General features: G+C 40.8%; 1 protein-coding gene across 1 annotated transcript; it reads right to left on the reverse strand.

Annotated features, from left to right (window-relative positions):
* Positions 1 to 9,714: 9,714 nt before the first annotated feature.
* LOC107816567 (uncharacterized) lies at positions 9,715 to 11,085 on the reverse strand. The gene has a single exon (XM_016642292.1). It carries the CDS (start codon positions 11,083 to 11,085, stop codon positions 9,715 to 9,717), a length of 1,371 nt encoding a protein of 456 aa, XP_016497778.1.
* Positions 11,086 to 12,511: the final 1,426 nt, after the last annotated feature.

Raw genomic sequence — 12,511 nt, forward strand, 5'->3', positions numbered from 1 at the left:
ACAAAGCTTAATACAATCTTACTCTTCCGCTTTTTGATCTCATGATTGCTGTGCCCCTTGTTCCCGGAACTGTCATCTCTGTTGTTTCGTCTACATTTTAAGGCTAAGTATTGTACATTTCTTCAATGATTGCATTATTTCAGGATCAAATTAGTTCACTTATCTACAAATCACGTATAAATTCAACTGTACCATTTTATGGGTAAACAGGTTGGCACCCACCGTGGGACCTAGACAGTCGTGCAATTAAATTGATCCTCGCCTTTTTTTACTAACGTGATTTGATTATTTTGTCTTTAAAAATCATAAAAAAATGAAAGATAACACTGTTAACAACATGCACAACCCTGAAATTTGAGGGGATCAGCCTCATTTCGAGGATTCAATTAGTGACACCCGCAATAAGGGGAATGACGCTACGCCGGTGCATGACAGACTGTACCCTCGACAGGTTCGGGAAACAACTCCCGATGATGCTGATGAGGAGCATGTCGTGGATGTGGTGAGGGTCCTGCAAGAGCAACATGCGATCATTCTAGATCATCTCATGCGGCAGGATAAGGTTATGACGGAGCTGATGCAGGCGATATCATGGGCTTCGAATAATGCAAACAGATAAGATCCAATTCCTCCCGGTGTTCCCACAAACCAAACAACTCAGAGAGTCTATAACAACACTCTCAGGGGTGAAATTGGCTCTGACGGGGCTGGGGGAGCGGATTCGGTCTCAACAACGAGAACGACCCATTTAGGAATAAACTTTTACGGATTATGAGGAAAGTAAACCCCCGCATGGACCAAATCCCGGGCGCGCCACCAGTATTGAAAGGCCCCGACTTGAAGAAGTATACTCAATTGTCGTACAAGCCGAGTGCGGCACCAAAACTAATCCCGAAGCGGTTCAAAATGCCTTAAGTGCCAAAGTATGACGGGACTTCATACCCACAGGAGCATATTACCACCTACACAACGGAGGTAAAAGGAAATGATTTAACTCCTCACGGAATTGAATCTGTGTTGCTAAAGAAATTTGGAGAAACTCTCACGAGGGGAGCTCTAACGTGGTATTCATTATTACCCGAGCATTCCATAGATTCCTTTGAGATGCTCGCGGATTCTTTCATCACTGCTCATGCCGGGGCCAGAAAAATACAAGCCCGAAAGGCCGACATATTCAGGATCGCACAGGGAGAATCCGAATTATTACGAGAGTTTATTACCCGATTCCAGAAAGAAAGAATGTTGCTCCCGGCTATCCAGGATGAATGGGAAGCTAAAGCATTCACCAAAGGATTGAATCCGAGAAGCTCAGATGCTTCCCGGAAGATGAAGGAGAGCCTACTTGAGTTTCAGGCAACAATTTGGGCAGATGTCCACAACCGGTACGAGTCAAAGATAAGGATCGAAGATGATCAGGTCGGTTCTACATCATCGGCCAAAGGACTGGAGAAGAGCAGAGTCAAAGGATGACTACGACGCAGATAGACAAACTTTGAGGGGGGTGATTTTTTCCTTACGAGCGGACCGAAGGCCGTGGCAGAAACTTCTGAGCAGCAAACAAGTTCACCGTTGATAGAGGGACCGATCGTGGTCGAAACAATGGATCACTTCAGGATAAAGAGACGGCGGGGTCTCGGGATCTTTCTTACCCCAAGTTATCGGAATATAACTTCAATGTCAGTATAGTGGAGTTGATGTCGGCCATGAGAAACATTAAAGATGCACGATTCCCGAGACCTATGAGATCTGATTCCATCCAGAGGGATCCCAACTTATGGTATAAATACCATGGGACGAACGGCCACCGAACAGGGGACTGCCGATACCTCCGGGAAGAGGTGGCAACACTATTGAAGAATGGTCACCTTAGAGAATTCTTGAGTGACCGGGCTAAGAACAATTATGGTCGTAACAGAGACAACGCGGAACCTTCGAAAGCAGGAGAAGAACCCTCATGCCAAACAATCAATATGATCTTCGGAGGGAATGAGATTAACGGGGTCACCTTTTTGGCAGCTAAGAAGACGAAAGTATCAATAACTCATAGTAAAAAACTCCAGGAATACGATATCACTTTCACGGAGGAGGACGCAGACGGATTGTTGTTATCACACAATGATGCACTGGTAATTTCTTTAAATGTGTTGAATTTTAAGATTAAACTTGTTCTAGTAGATCCAGGAAGTTCGGCTAATATCATACAAAGGAGAGTATTAGAGCAAGTTAAACTCACCGGAAGCATTATTCCGGCAACAAAGCTCCTCGTTGGATTAAACCTTGCGAGCGTGACGACCCGGGGAAAGATTTTGCTGCTCACGAATGCTGAAAGAGTAATGAAAACAACTCTCTTCGAAGTAGTAGATGGTGACATGGGATACAATATTATCCTGGGAAGGCCATGGTTACACGAGATGAAAGTTGTATCCTCAACATATCACCAATTTTTGAAGTTTCCAACGTCCAAAGGAATCAAGCAGATAAGAGGTGATTAACCGGCAGCAAGGGAGATGAATACAATTTCGGTTTCCAGTAGCAAAGGGAATGAGCACATAGTATAGCAATTACAGGAACCGACACCTACTCCCGAGCTAGAAAAAGTTAGCCCGAGAGCAGAGTCGTCTGAACATTATCAGGTGCCAAAATAGTTCTGAGTTCCATAAGAGACGGACGCAACAAAGTCCACGACAGAGGAATTAGAGCAAGTTGCATTGTTCGAAGAATTCCTAGAAAGAAAATTCCATTTTGGGACAGGACTGCACCCGGAGCGCAGGTCTGGTTTTATTGAATTCCTTAAATTTAATGTCGATTGTTTTGCATGGTCGCACAAGGATATGACAGGTATCCCGATGGAAGTAGTCGTGCATAAGCTGAATTTGGATCCCAATGTACCTCCAGTAACATAAAAGAAACACCCTATTGTCGAGGCCAGGAATAAATTCATCAAAGAAGAGGTAACCTGCTTGCTTAATATCGGTTTGATATGAGAGGTAAGATATCCGGACTGGCTAGCCAATGTAGTTGTAGTTCCTAAGAAGAACAATAAATTTCGCATTTGTATAGAATATAAAGACCTTAATAAGGCATGCCCAAAAGACTCGTTCCCACTACCAAATACCGATCAAATGATTGATGCCACAATCGGGCACGAGTTAATGAGTTTCCTTGATGCTTATTCTGGGTACAACCAAATCAAGATGAACCCAGAAGATCAGGAAAAGAATTCATTTATAAAAAATTTTGGTACATATTGTTACAATGTGATGCCCTTCGGGTTGAAAAACGGCGTAGCCACTTATCAACGGCTCATAAATAAGATGTTTAAAAAGCAAATAGGAAAGACTATGGAAGTTTATATAGACGATATGCTCGTTAAGTCTTTGAATGCAGGTGACCACCTTAAGCATTTGCAAGAAATATTCGACATCCTAAGGAAGCATAACATGAAACTTAATCCCGAGAAGTGCGTGTTCGGGGTCAGTTCTAGTAAGTTTCTGGGATTTCTGGTCTCACAAAGGGGAATAGAGGTAAACCCCGAAAAAATCAATGCCATAGAGGATATCCCGGATCAATTGTTGAACGTAAAGGAAGTCCAAAGGCTCACAGGAATATTAGCAGCTTTGAGCATGTTCATTTCCCGGTTGTCGGAAAAATGTCTTCGCTTCTTCACACTGCTCAAAAAAAAAATAATTTCGAAGGGACACCGGAGTGCCAGCAGGCTCTGAGGGACCTGAAGAAGTACTTATCAAGCCCTTTGTTGCTCTCAAAAAACAAAAGAAGGTGAAACATTGCTAGTCCACCTTGCAGTTTCATAAGTTATGGTAAGTGCAGTTTTAGTCCAGGAGGACGAAGGTACGTAATTTCCCATTTATTACGTTAGCAAAATTTTAACGGGAGCAGAAACGCGCAACCCACATTTGATAAAATTGGCCTTAGCTCTCATAGTCGCCACTTGAAAGCTAAGGCCCTACTTCCAGTGGCACTCGATAGCTGTGGTGACTACTTTCCATTTGCAGAACATCCTCCATAAACCCGATCTCTTGGGCAGATTGGCCAAATGGGCCGTCAAAATAAGTGAGTTCGACATAGAATATAAACCAAGGACTGCAATTAAGTCGCAAATCTTGGTTGACTTTGTGTTTGATTTCAGTGTGGGACTACTACCTCTGGCAACCAAGGAGGAAGTAATGGTGTCGAAATCGACATCGGGGGTTTGGACCTTATTTACGGACGGAGTTTCTAACGTAAAAGGGTCCGAAATTGGAATAGTCTTAATCATGCCTTCGGGGAAAACCTTAAGGCAAGCCATCAGAACGATCTATTTAACTAACAATGAAGCAGAGTATGAAGCTTTGATTACAGGGCTCGAATTGGCCCGGGGACTTGATACCAAAGAAGAATGTATGCAAGAATACGTGGTAAAGGTCCAGGCTCTTTTGGCACGATTTCGGGAGTGGTCAACTACTCATATCCCGAGGGAGGATAACACAGAAGCGGACACATTAGCAAACTTAGGATCATCGACGAAAATAAAGGGATCGGAGTTCGGGAAGGTAGTGCAACTGATGAACTCAGTCCTGGATACGGATGGTTACTATGAGGTAAATTCGACTAGTCTAGTCTGGGATTGGAGAAATGAAATAATCGATTATCTCGAGCACGGGAAGTTTCCCAAAGACCCCAAAGCATCACGGGCGTTACGCGCCAAAGCTGCACGTTATAGCTTCAAGAGAGGCCAATTATATAAAAATTCCTTCCAAGGCCCGCTGGCCCGGTGCTTAGGAGCATCATAAGCTAATTATGTCATGAGAGAAGTCCACGAAAGGATATGCGACAATCACTCGGGCGCAGATTCTTTGGTGCTGAAGTTGGTACGGGTAGGATATTACTAGCCTCGCATGGAACAAGACGCCAAAGACTTCGTACGAAAATATGATAAGTGCTGACGCTACGCACCACTAGTACACCAACCGGTAGAACCCTTACATTCGGTTCTGTCCCCATGGCCGTTCATGAAATAGGGGATGGACATCGTTGGATCGCTGTCACCGGCTCCCGAAAAGGTAAGGTTTCTTTTAATTCTGACTGACTATTTTTCTAAATAGATGGAAGCAGGTCCTTATCAGAAGATCGTAGAACGCAAAGTAGTCGATTTCCCGTGGAAAAATATAATTTGCAGGTTCGGAATACCAAAAGAGATAGCATGCGACAATGGGCCACAGTTTATCGGTGCCAAAGTTACAAAGTTCCTTGAAGATTTGAAGATAAAGAGGATCACATCTTCTCCTTATCATCCGAGCACAAACGGTCAAGCGGAGTTAACAAACAAAGTGATTATTCAAAACCTCAAGAAAAGGTTGGAAGCAGCAAAAGGCAAATGGCCCGAAGAATTGCCCGGAGTTCTATGGGCCTACTGAACAACGGCCAAATCGAGCACAGGAGAAACTTCGTTTTCCCTTGTGTACGGTGCTGAAGCCCTAATCCCGGTGGAAGTGGGTGAACCCACTTTGAGATATTTTTGGGCAGATGAAGAATCAAACAACGAAGCAATGTTAATCAACTTGGATATGCTCGAGGAATGCGGGACTTGGCGCCTATAATAATGGCAGCTCAAAAGCAGATAATGGAGCGATATTATAATTGAAGAACCAACATCCGTTATTCAAAGTAGGAGACTTGGTTCTGAGGAAAATCCAAAATACCCGGGAGCTCAAAGCGGAAAATATGTGCTGCACACTTTTTCCCTTCGTTCAGTTTTTGTCCCAATGGGTTTTTCTGACAAGGTTTTTAATGAGGCAGCGATAGAAAGCATACTACGAAGACAACAACAATAAGACCTTTGATAGCAAGGCAAACAAACAAGTTTCCACTCGGGGGCGGTTAGGTAATCTTCGGCCTGATAGCAAATTCCCACTGGGAAGTTAAGTTTGTTACCGAACAAAGGTTACCCGGTCGTTCACGAGCACAAACCACTAGAAGATTATTAGATAGTCTTTTGCTCGATAGCATGGATTCCTAAGGGGAAGTAAGGTATGTTGCCGAGTTAAGGATTATCTAGCAATTTATTGGTGGAATATTTGAAGGCATAAGACTTCCACTGTTCCAATTCGCATTTTTCGCATTCGAAAACTGGGGGGAATGATATGAGGATAGGTAACATTGATTGCCACGTCAACCGAAAAACGAAAATCCAGAAAAAAAATGCATCATCGAGACCTAGGAGTGCGTAGCCAACCCCGTAGAAACAAATTGTACAAGATAGCCACAAGTAATGAATTTATTTTTTTAGCATAATAAATGCTTGTGTACTTTTGAAAATAGAAGAAATTATATGAAATAAAATCCTATTGTTTTTATCTTGTTTCTTGTTTGAACGATGAACTAACTTTGTCATTTGAAAGTTAAACAAGTACTTTAAATATTAGTGCCATAATGAACAGGAGACGTCTTCTTCAAGAGCACCGTAAACATAAGAGGGCCCTCTCTTATGAAAACCCTCACATTAAAGGGTTAGTTTCGGAAGAACATGTGCCCAGAATCAAAATGCCTTCGAGGAAAAATGCACCCGAAGACGTACACGAAAGGACGCAAAAAGTAAATTTGCAAAAATACTTATAGAAACCGTCAAGTAAAAGGGATAATGCGTGGAACCAAAGTGCTTCAAGAAAAATGCATTCGAGACTACACATAGTAAAGCGCAAACAGAAAAATGTGCACAGAATTCTTAAGCAAATGCAAAGGTTAAAGACTTGTATGGAAACGAAAGTAAGACTTAAACAATACTTGAGCAAAAATATGTCTTTATTTACAAGAACGTACCAAAACGGTAAAAGTACAAAATGGGAAAAAGAAAAGAAAAGCTAAACTACAGTGTCTCCGGAACCAGGAGGAAGAGAAGTGTTCGCATCTCCGGGAGAAGTAGGTGGGTCCACCGATCGCTCGACGTTTTCCCTAGTCTGGTTTTCAGCATCGTTGCTCTCCAATTCCTCTTCAGTTCCCGAAAACTCTGAACCGAAACCAGAAGAACCAATAACATCAGACTTTGCTGGGAGTCCATTTTCGGCAGCCAACTCAAGCTCTCGGGCCTTAGCATTTTCGGTATCATAGTCAATAATACCTGCTTTGGCCTCTTCCAAAGTTTTTCTCCTCATGCTATACATGGCATAAGTTTTTTCGATAACGAGGGAAGCCGTTCGGCGCTTAAGTTTTTCTTTGAGTTGGGTAACCTCGGCAAAAAGGTTTTCCCGGGCGGACTTAACAGATCTAAGGCTAACATCAAGGTCACGAACGGTAGAACCAAAGAGCCTATTTTGCTCGATAGTTTTCTTGTACTTCTCTTTCAACTGGGCATGTCTCTCCCTCACAGCAGCAAGCTCTTCGATTTTGGAGTTCAAGGCCGCTTCTAAGCCAGTTACTTTTTCGGCAGTAGCAGCCTCACGCTCGGTTGCAGCAAGAACGGCGTCCTGGACTTCAGCCCATTTGGCCTTGACTTCATCAAATCTAACCCTCAGCGGGCCAATTTCTTGGCTAAGGGTTACCACTTCTTGCTCGCTTTGCTACAAACGAGCCTCCAAAACAATGGCTTCAGTAGCTTTGGTTTCCAGTTCTGGGAGGCGGAGGACAGTTTCGTGAATAAGTCAGAAGGGTTCGACCAAGTTCTCCATATACAAAAAAAAAAGGGTAAATTAAAATTACCATGATTTTTGACCTTCCACCCGTATTTAAGGGCCAGTTCTTTCCACAAACGAGTTTTTGGCGTCGTGAGGTCCAAGATATTATGAACCCACCGATCCAAGCCTCCCACCACTGGTGGAATCCATCGAGTTGCTGAAACATGCGAAGGATGAAGAGTCGATACAGCCATAAAAGAATATGTAGTGAAAGAAAATATATTAAATAAAGATCTTACAAGTGCGTTTCCAAGCGGCCGGAAAGGATGAAGCCGTTGTCGCAATGATACTATTGGTGGCAACTGCAATGAACCGTTTCGTCCACCCACGGTCGTTATCATCATCCATGCTAGTCAACAGAGCATGGTGACCACGTTTGCAAAGATTTATCATACCCCCACGGAAAAGTTTGGGAAAGTAGAGATTCATCATACGAGCTAATATTAGTCTTCTCTAGTCTCCTGGCACAAGCGTCGAAGGCAGGCGACCGTCCTCCACACTGAAGGACTTACCTTTGCCAAATACACCTGATAGCGAAGGCAAAACTCCGCAATCACGGAATCAAGCTCTCCACTCAAAGAAAACGCACCCAAAGTAAAGGGAAACGTGTAAAAGTATGTAAAACCTTCCTTAGGATGGGTCACTTGCTCCGATAGATCATGAGCAATGATATCCAACTTTTGGCAGCAGCAGTCTTCCTTCACAGCAGGAATACTGGAAGGACAAATGGAAGAAGGGTACCTACTAACAACCCATGTATGAGGGTTAGCAGTAAGGAATTTCTCTTAAAAGTCCTTAGTGGTACTAAGTCTTCTTGGGATGATGGAACCCACCGTTGGACGAGCAGAGTCCTCGGCATTGTTCTTGTTCTTTGAAGAACCAGCACGCTTGGAAGAAGAAGCCATTGAATAAGAAGAAGGAAAAGGTTTTTGTTTGAAGAGAATTAGAGAAAGGATGGAGAACAAAGATGCAAATTAGAAGCTCGAGAAATTATGAAGTGCAAAGGAAAAGAATGACGCGTATAATTAAAATTTTGGCGGCTAAATTCATGGCCATGATTACCTCGATAATCGGCAAAAGTTGTACTGAATAGTGGGATGACGCGTGTTCGAGGCATTAAATGCGGAGAGACGTGCGTCTAATCAACCGTCAGAAGCCTTCAGAGGGAGTTATAGTAATTTCCGCCAAAAGAGTATTTCTACCAACTTTCCGGTAACACAAAGTTATGTCACCGGAAAGCAGAGGGACTATATGTATATGACATGTGGTCATCTAAAGGAAAGACACGTGGAACCCAAGACGGGAATGGCCGAAGACCGAACTCAGCCATTCTGCTTGTCACCGGAAGGGATAACGTTCATAAAGGTTTATTAAATGCTCTGTGCCCGATAGCATTTAATTAATAAGGAATATTCTACAGCATTAAAAGTGACGGCCCGTTACAGAAAATTTGGCATTTATGTTCACTGTTACATCTTCATCAATGACCCTCATAATTGACATTAAAGGAGGGCACGATCCTAGGACCTCCTTCCCTAGATACAGCTATAAATAGTGAGCTCATTTATCATTGTAAAGGACATGAATTTTCTGGCTAAACTTACATTACATTTTATACAAAGCTTAATACAATCTTACTTTCCCGCTTTTTGATTTCATTATTGTTGTGCCCGAAAATCTTATTCCCGAAACTGTCATCTCTGTTGTTTCATCTATATTTTAAGGCTAAATATTGTACATTTCTTCAATTATTGTATTATTTCAGGATGAAATTAGTTCAATTATTTAGAAACCACATATAAATTCAATTATTTACTCGTTCACATGTTGGTATAGGTTAAAAATATATATAATCGTGAGTCAACAGAAGTAAAATGAAGTACTAATCTTTGGCGAGTAAGACAGAGTACATGAAGTAGAAAATAAGTAGGAAAAGAGAACCCATAGCAGGTACACCAACTTGCTAATGGAATCTCTCAAGATAAACAAAACAAGGATGAACAATAATAGAAAACATAACAAACAAGCGCGCCCACACACACAAAAATTATGAATTTGGTTTGTGGTAAGCGTACATAGTGTAAAATGTTTGGAGGAATGTGAGGGCGAAAATTAATGTAAAGTATTGTGAAATTGTATTGACCCATGGCGGACGATCAAAATAGTTGACTTGGAATTTTGCAAGTCGGAGTTTGGGACAAGTGATCTCCTCTTCACCAGCAACTTCCTTAAGAATTCTTGGTACTTTTTCTGTATGTTTCCAACTTCCTTGTATAATTCCATCCAAATGAAGGACTCTGGCATCTTCAGATGTTTGAATCAACTCGTGCATGAATCTCAAATACGACGTCAACTCGCGTTGATTCTCATCAAATTTTTGAGCAGCCTCATAATTTCTCAGAGATTGAAATAGTAGTTTAGTATGCGCATCAACTAAGAATGGAGGCAAGGATAAACAAGGATCGAATGGATAAAACCATCTTTTGAACCTTATCACTTTGATTCCTCTTCGCTCTACGACCTCGAATTTTATGCCTGCTTGGTTCAACTCTGAAGCACTTTTAAACTCTCTTTTCTGTTCAGTTGTACACCCACAGGTCTGATTATTACTCGTGTTGGTCAACACGAGTAATGAATCAGTTCCGCTGTTGCCGGCTTCCAAATCAAGTTCATCATCTGAATCATCTTCGCTTTCGTCTTTAATGTTGTTTTCTGGTCCAAGAAGTCGCAGGTGGAGTCCGTGGAGAATATCACAAGGTTGATACTGCAATTCCCACGCCCAAATAGGGATTCTCATCCCAGTTTTCAACCCCAGCAACAATACAAACTCGTAAAAGACCATCTTAGCTAGATCGGACTCGGGTTTCTCGTAGCTGCCATTTGCTATGATCTTCTGGAAATAGTCTTGATTTATGATTTGTTTGAGAACCAGCAGGGGGATTTGGTTGCCAACATGAAACATAGATGCAATGCATTTACGTTTCTTGACTCTGTTGTGTGAAATTTCTCTGAAGAATTCATGATCCGGAAGATGGTTGTGGATACCAAGGAAAAACAAGGACAGTTGTATGAAAAAACAACTATCTTGTATCATTATCATCCTGAACTCATGTCCTGTCATTTCGGCAAAACTTCTGTCGGTGGAGTCATAACTATTTCTTGCTTCTTTTTCGATTGATCTGATTGAAGATATGTATAAAGCCTTGTTTTTTTCTTCATTTCCAGAAGGGGTTCGCAAAATATGCTGCCAAAGTTTTTCCTTCGCGGCTCGAAAATCGTCCATTTCTGGACTATATAATGGGCCAAATCTGATGAAAGGAGCCGGCTCCGCCGTATGCTTGCATATCCGGCGGCGTAAAAGCTTCTTTGTGCCACCAAACTGAGTTGGCTTGTTCTGCTGCTGCACATTCAACGGCATCTATCTTTCATGAAATTTTAACTATAATGTTTTTGGTAGTACCGTTGTTCTTATGGTATTATCATCAAAGGGACAAGCTGCAATTTGTTAATCCTGTGAAAACACATTTTGGCTATGGAGAGGCAAATTCTATAAAGTTTGACCCAACCTTTTAAAATGTATTTTTTTATCATATTGTATGAGAAAAATTGCCATTTATAATATTTTTTTTATAGTTTTTGAATATTCAAAGTTTAATATTAAAATATTGAAGTCAACTAATCTAAAATTTAACTTGACAAATTGAATGTGTCATCTAATTTAGAATAGACGGAATTTTTAATTCTCTTAGAATTTCCATTTGGCTCTCCCTTTTACCAACCGACAATGCTGGGAAAGTTTTAAGAAACTGGACTTTCTTCCCTACTTCTCCCTAGAAGACTAAAAAATAAAAAAAATAAAAAAAAATCTTGGGAAGTCAGAATGCAACACATTTTAAATTTACAAAAACAATCTTTTAAAGAATACATAAGGGGAATAAGAGAGGGAAATGGACAGAGAATCACAAGTAGGGAACAACAAGATTGAAATTCAAGTAGCTAATGCAATGCGTCGTTTGATGAATGTAAAATTGTTACATGAGAAAGTAACTTTTAGTTTTGCCGTGATTTTACTAAGCTGAGGAACCAAATTCAAGCCTGGTGAAAATATTCTCATTGTGTGTTGTGGTTGATCTAATATTTACTGAAAATAAATACAAATAAATTTTGGAATTTAGGGAGGTCATGATTAACCAACTTGAGATAACTGATTTGGGAATAAATTTGATTTTTTTTTCTGAAATCAAATCCACAAAATATTCTTCGCCGAACTCAAATTTGAGGCAAGAAGTCTTGAATTGAATTTAGAGTAATTAAGAGATTGCAATATCTCGGATAAATGATGAAAATTTATTTAAAAATTGTAATTTTGGCCCTCAAGAAATTAGGCTAGAGTTTGGACATAGATTTAATGAAAACTTGAAAAAAAAATATTTGAAGTTGTGTTGAAAAATAATTTTTGAAAGTTGAAGTTGTGTTTGGACATGCATTTTATTTGAAGTAACTTGAAGTTTTGTGAGTGGAAGAAAAAATTTCACCCAAAAACTACCCTAAACCAATTTTTGGGAACTTGAAAATTTTTGAACTTTTTTCCCAAAACATAATCGTATTTTATAAACAAACAATGTTTTCAAATTTTTATTTTTTTAAAAAAAAAAAGCCAATGCCCAAACGGGAGCTAAATCTTTGAAAAGTTTTCATAACTACAAGTCTTAAATAAGTTGTATTCCGTGTAAATTCCTCTAAATGTTTTAGTCCCCGGTAAGTTATTTGTCCAATACTTCTCCCGCATGGCTATCGCATATTCGCTTAATGAAGTAGTGAATATGAGAGAACAATTAGACAAA

Source organism: Nicotiana tabacum, chromosome 14 (assembly GCF_000715075.1).
Source record: "Nicotiana tabacum cultivar K326 chromosome 14, ASM71507v2, whole genome shotgun sequence".
Classification (NCBI taxonomy): Eukaryota; Viridiplantae; Streptophyta; class Magnoliopsida; order Solanales; family Solanaceae; genus Nicotiana; species Nicotiana tabacum.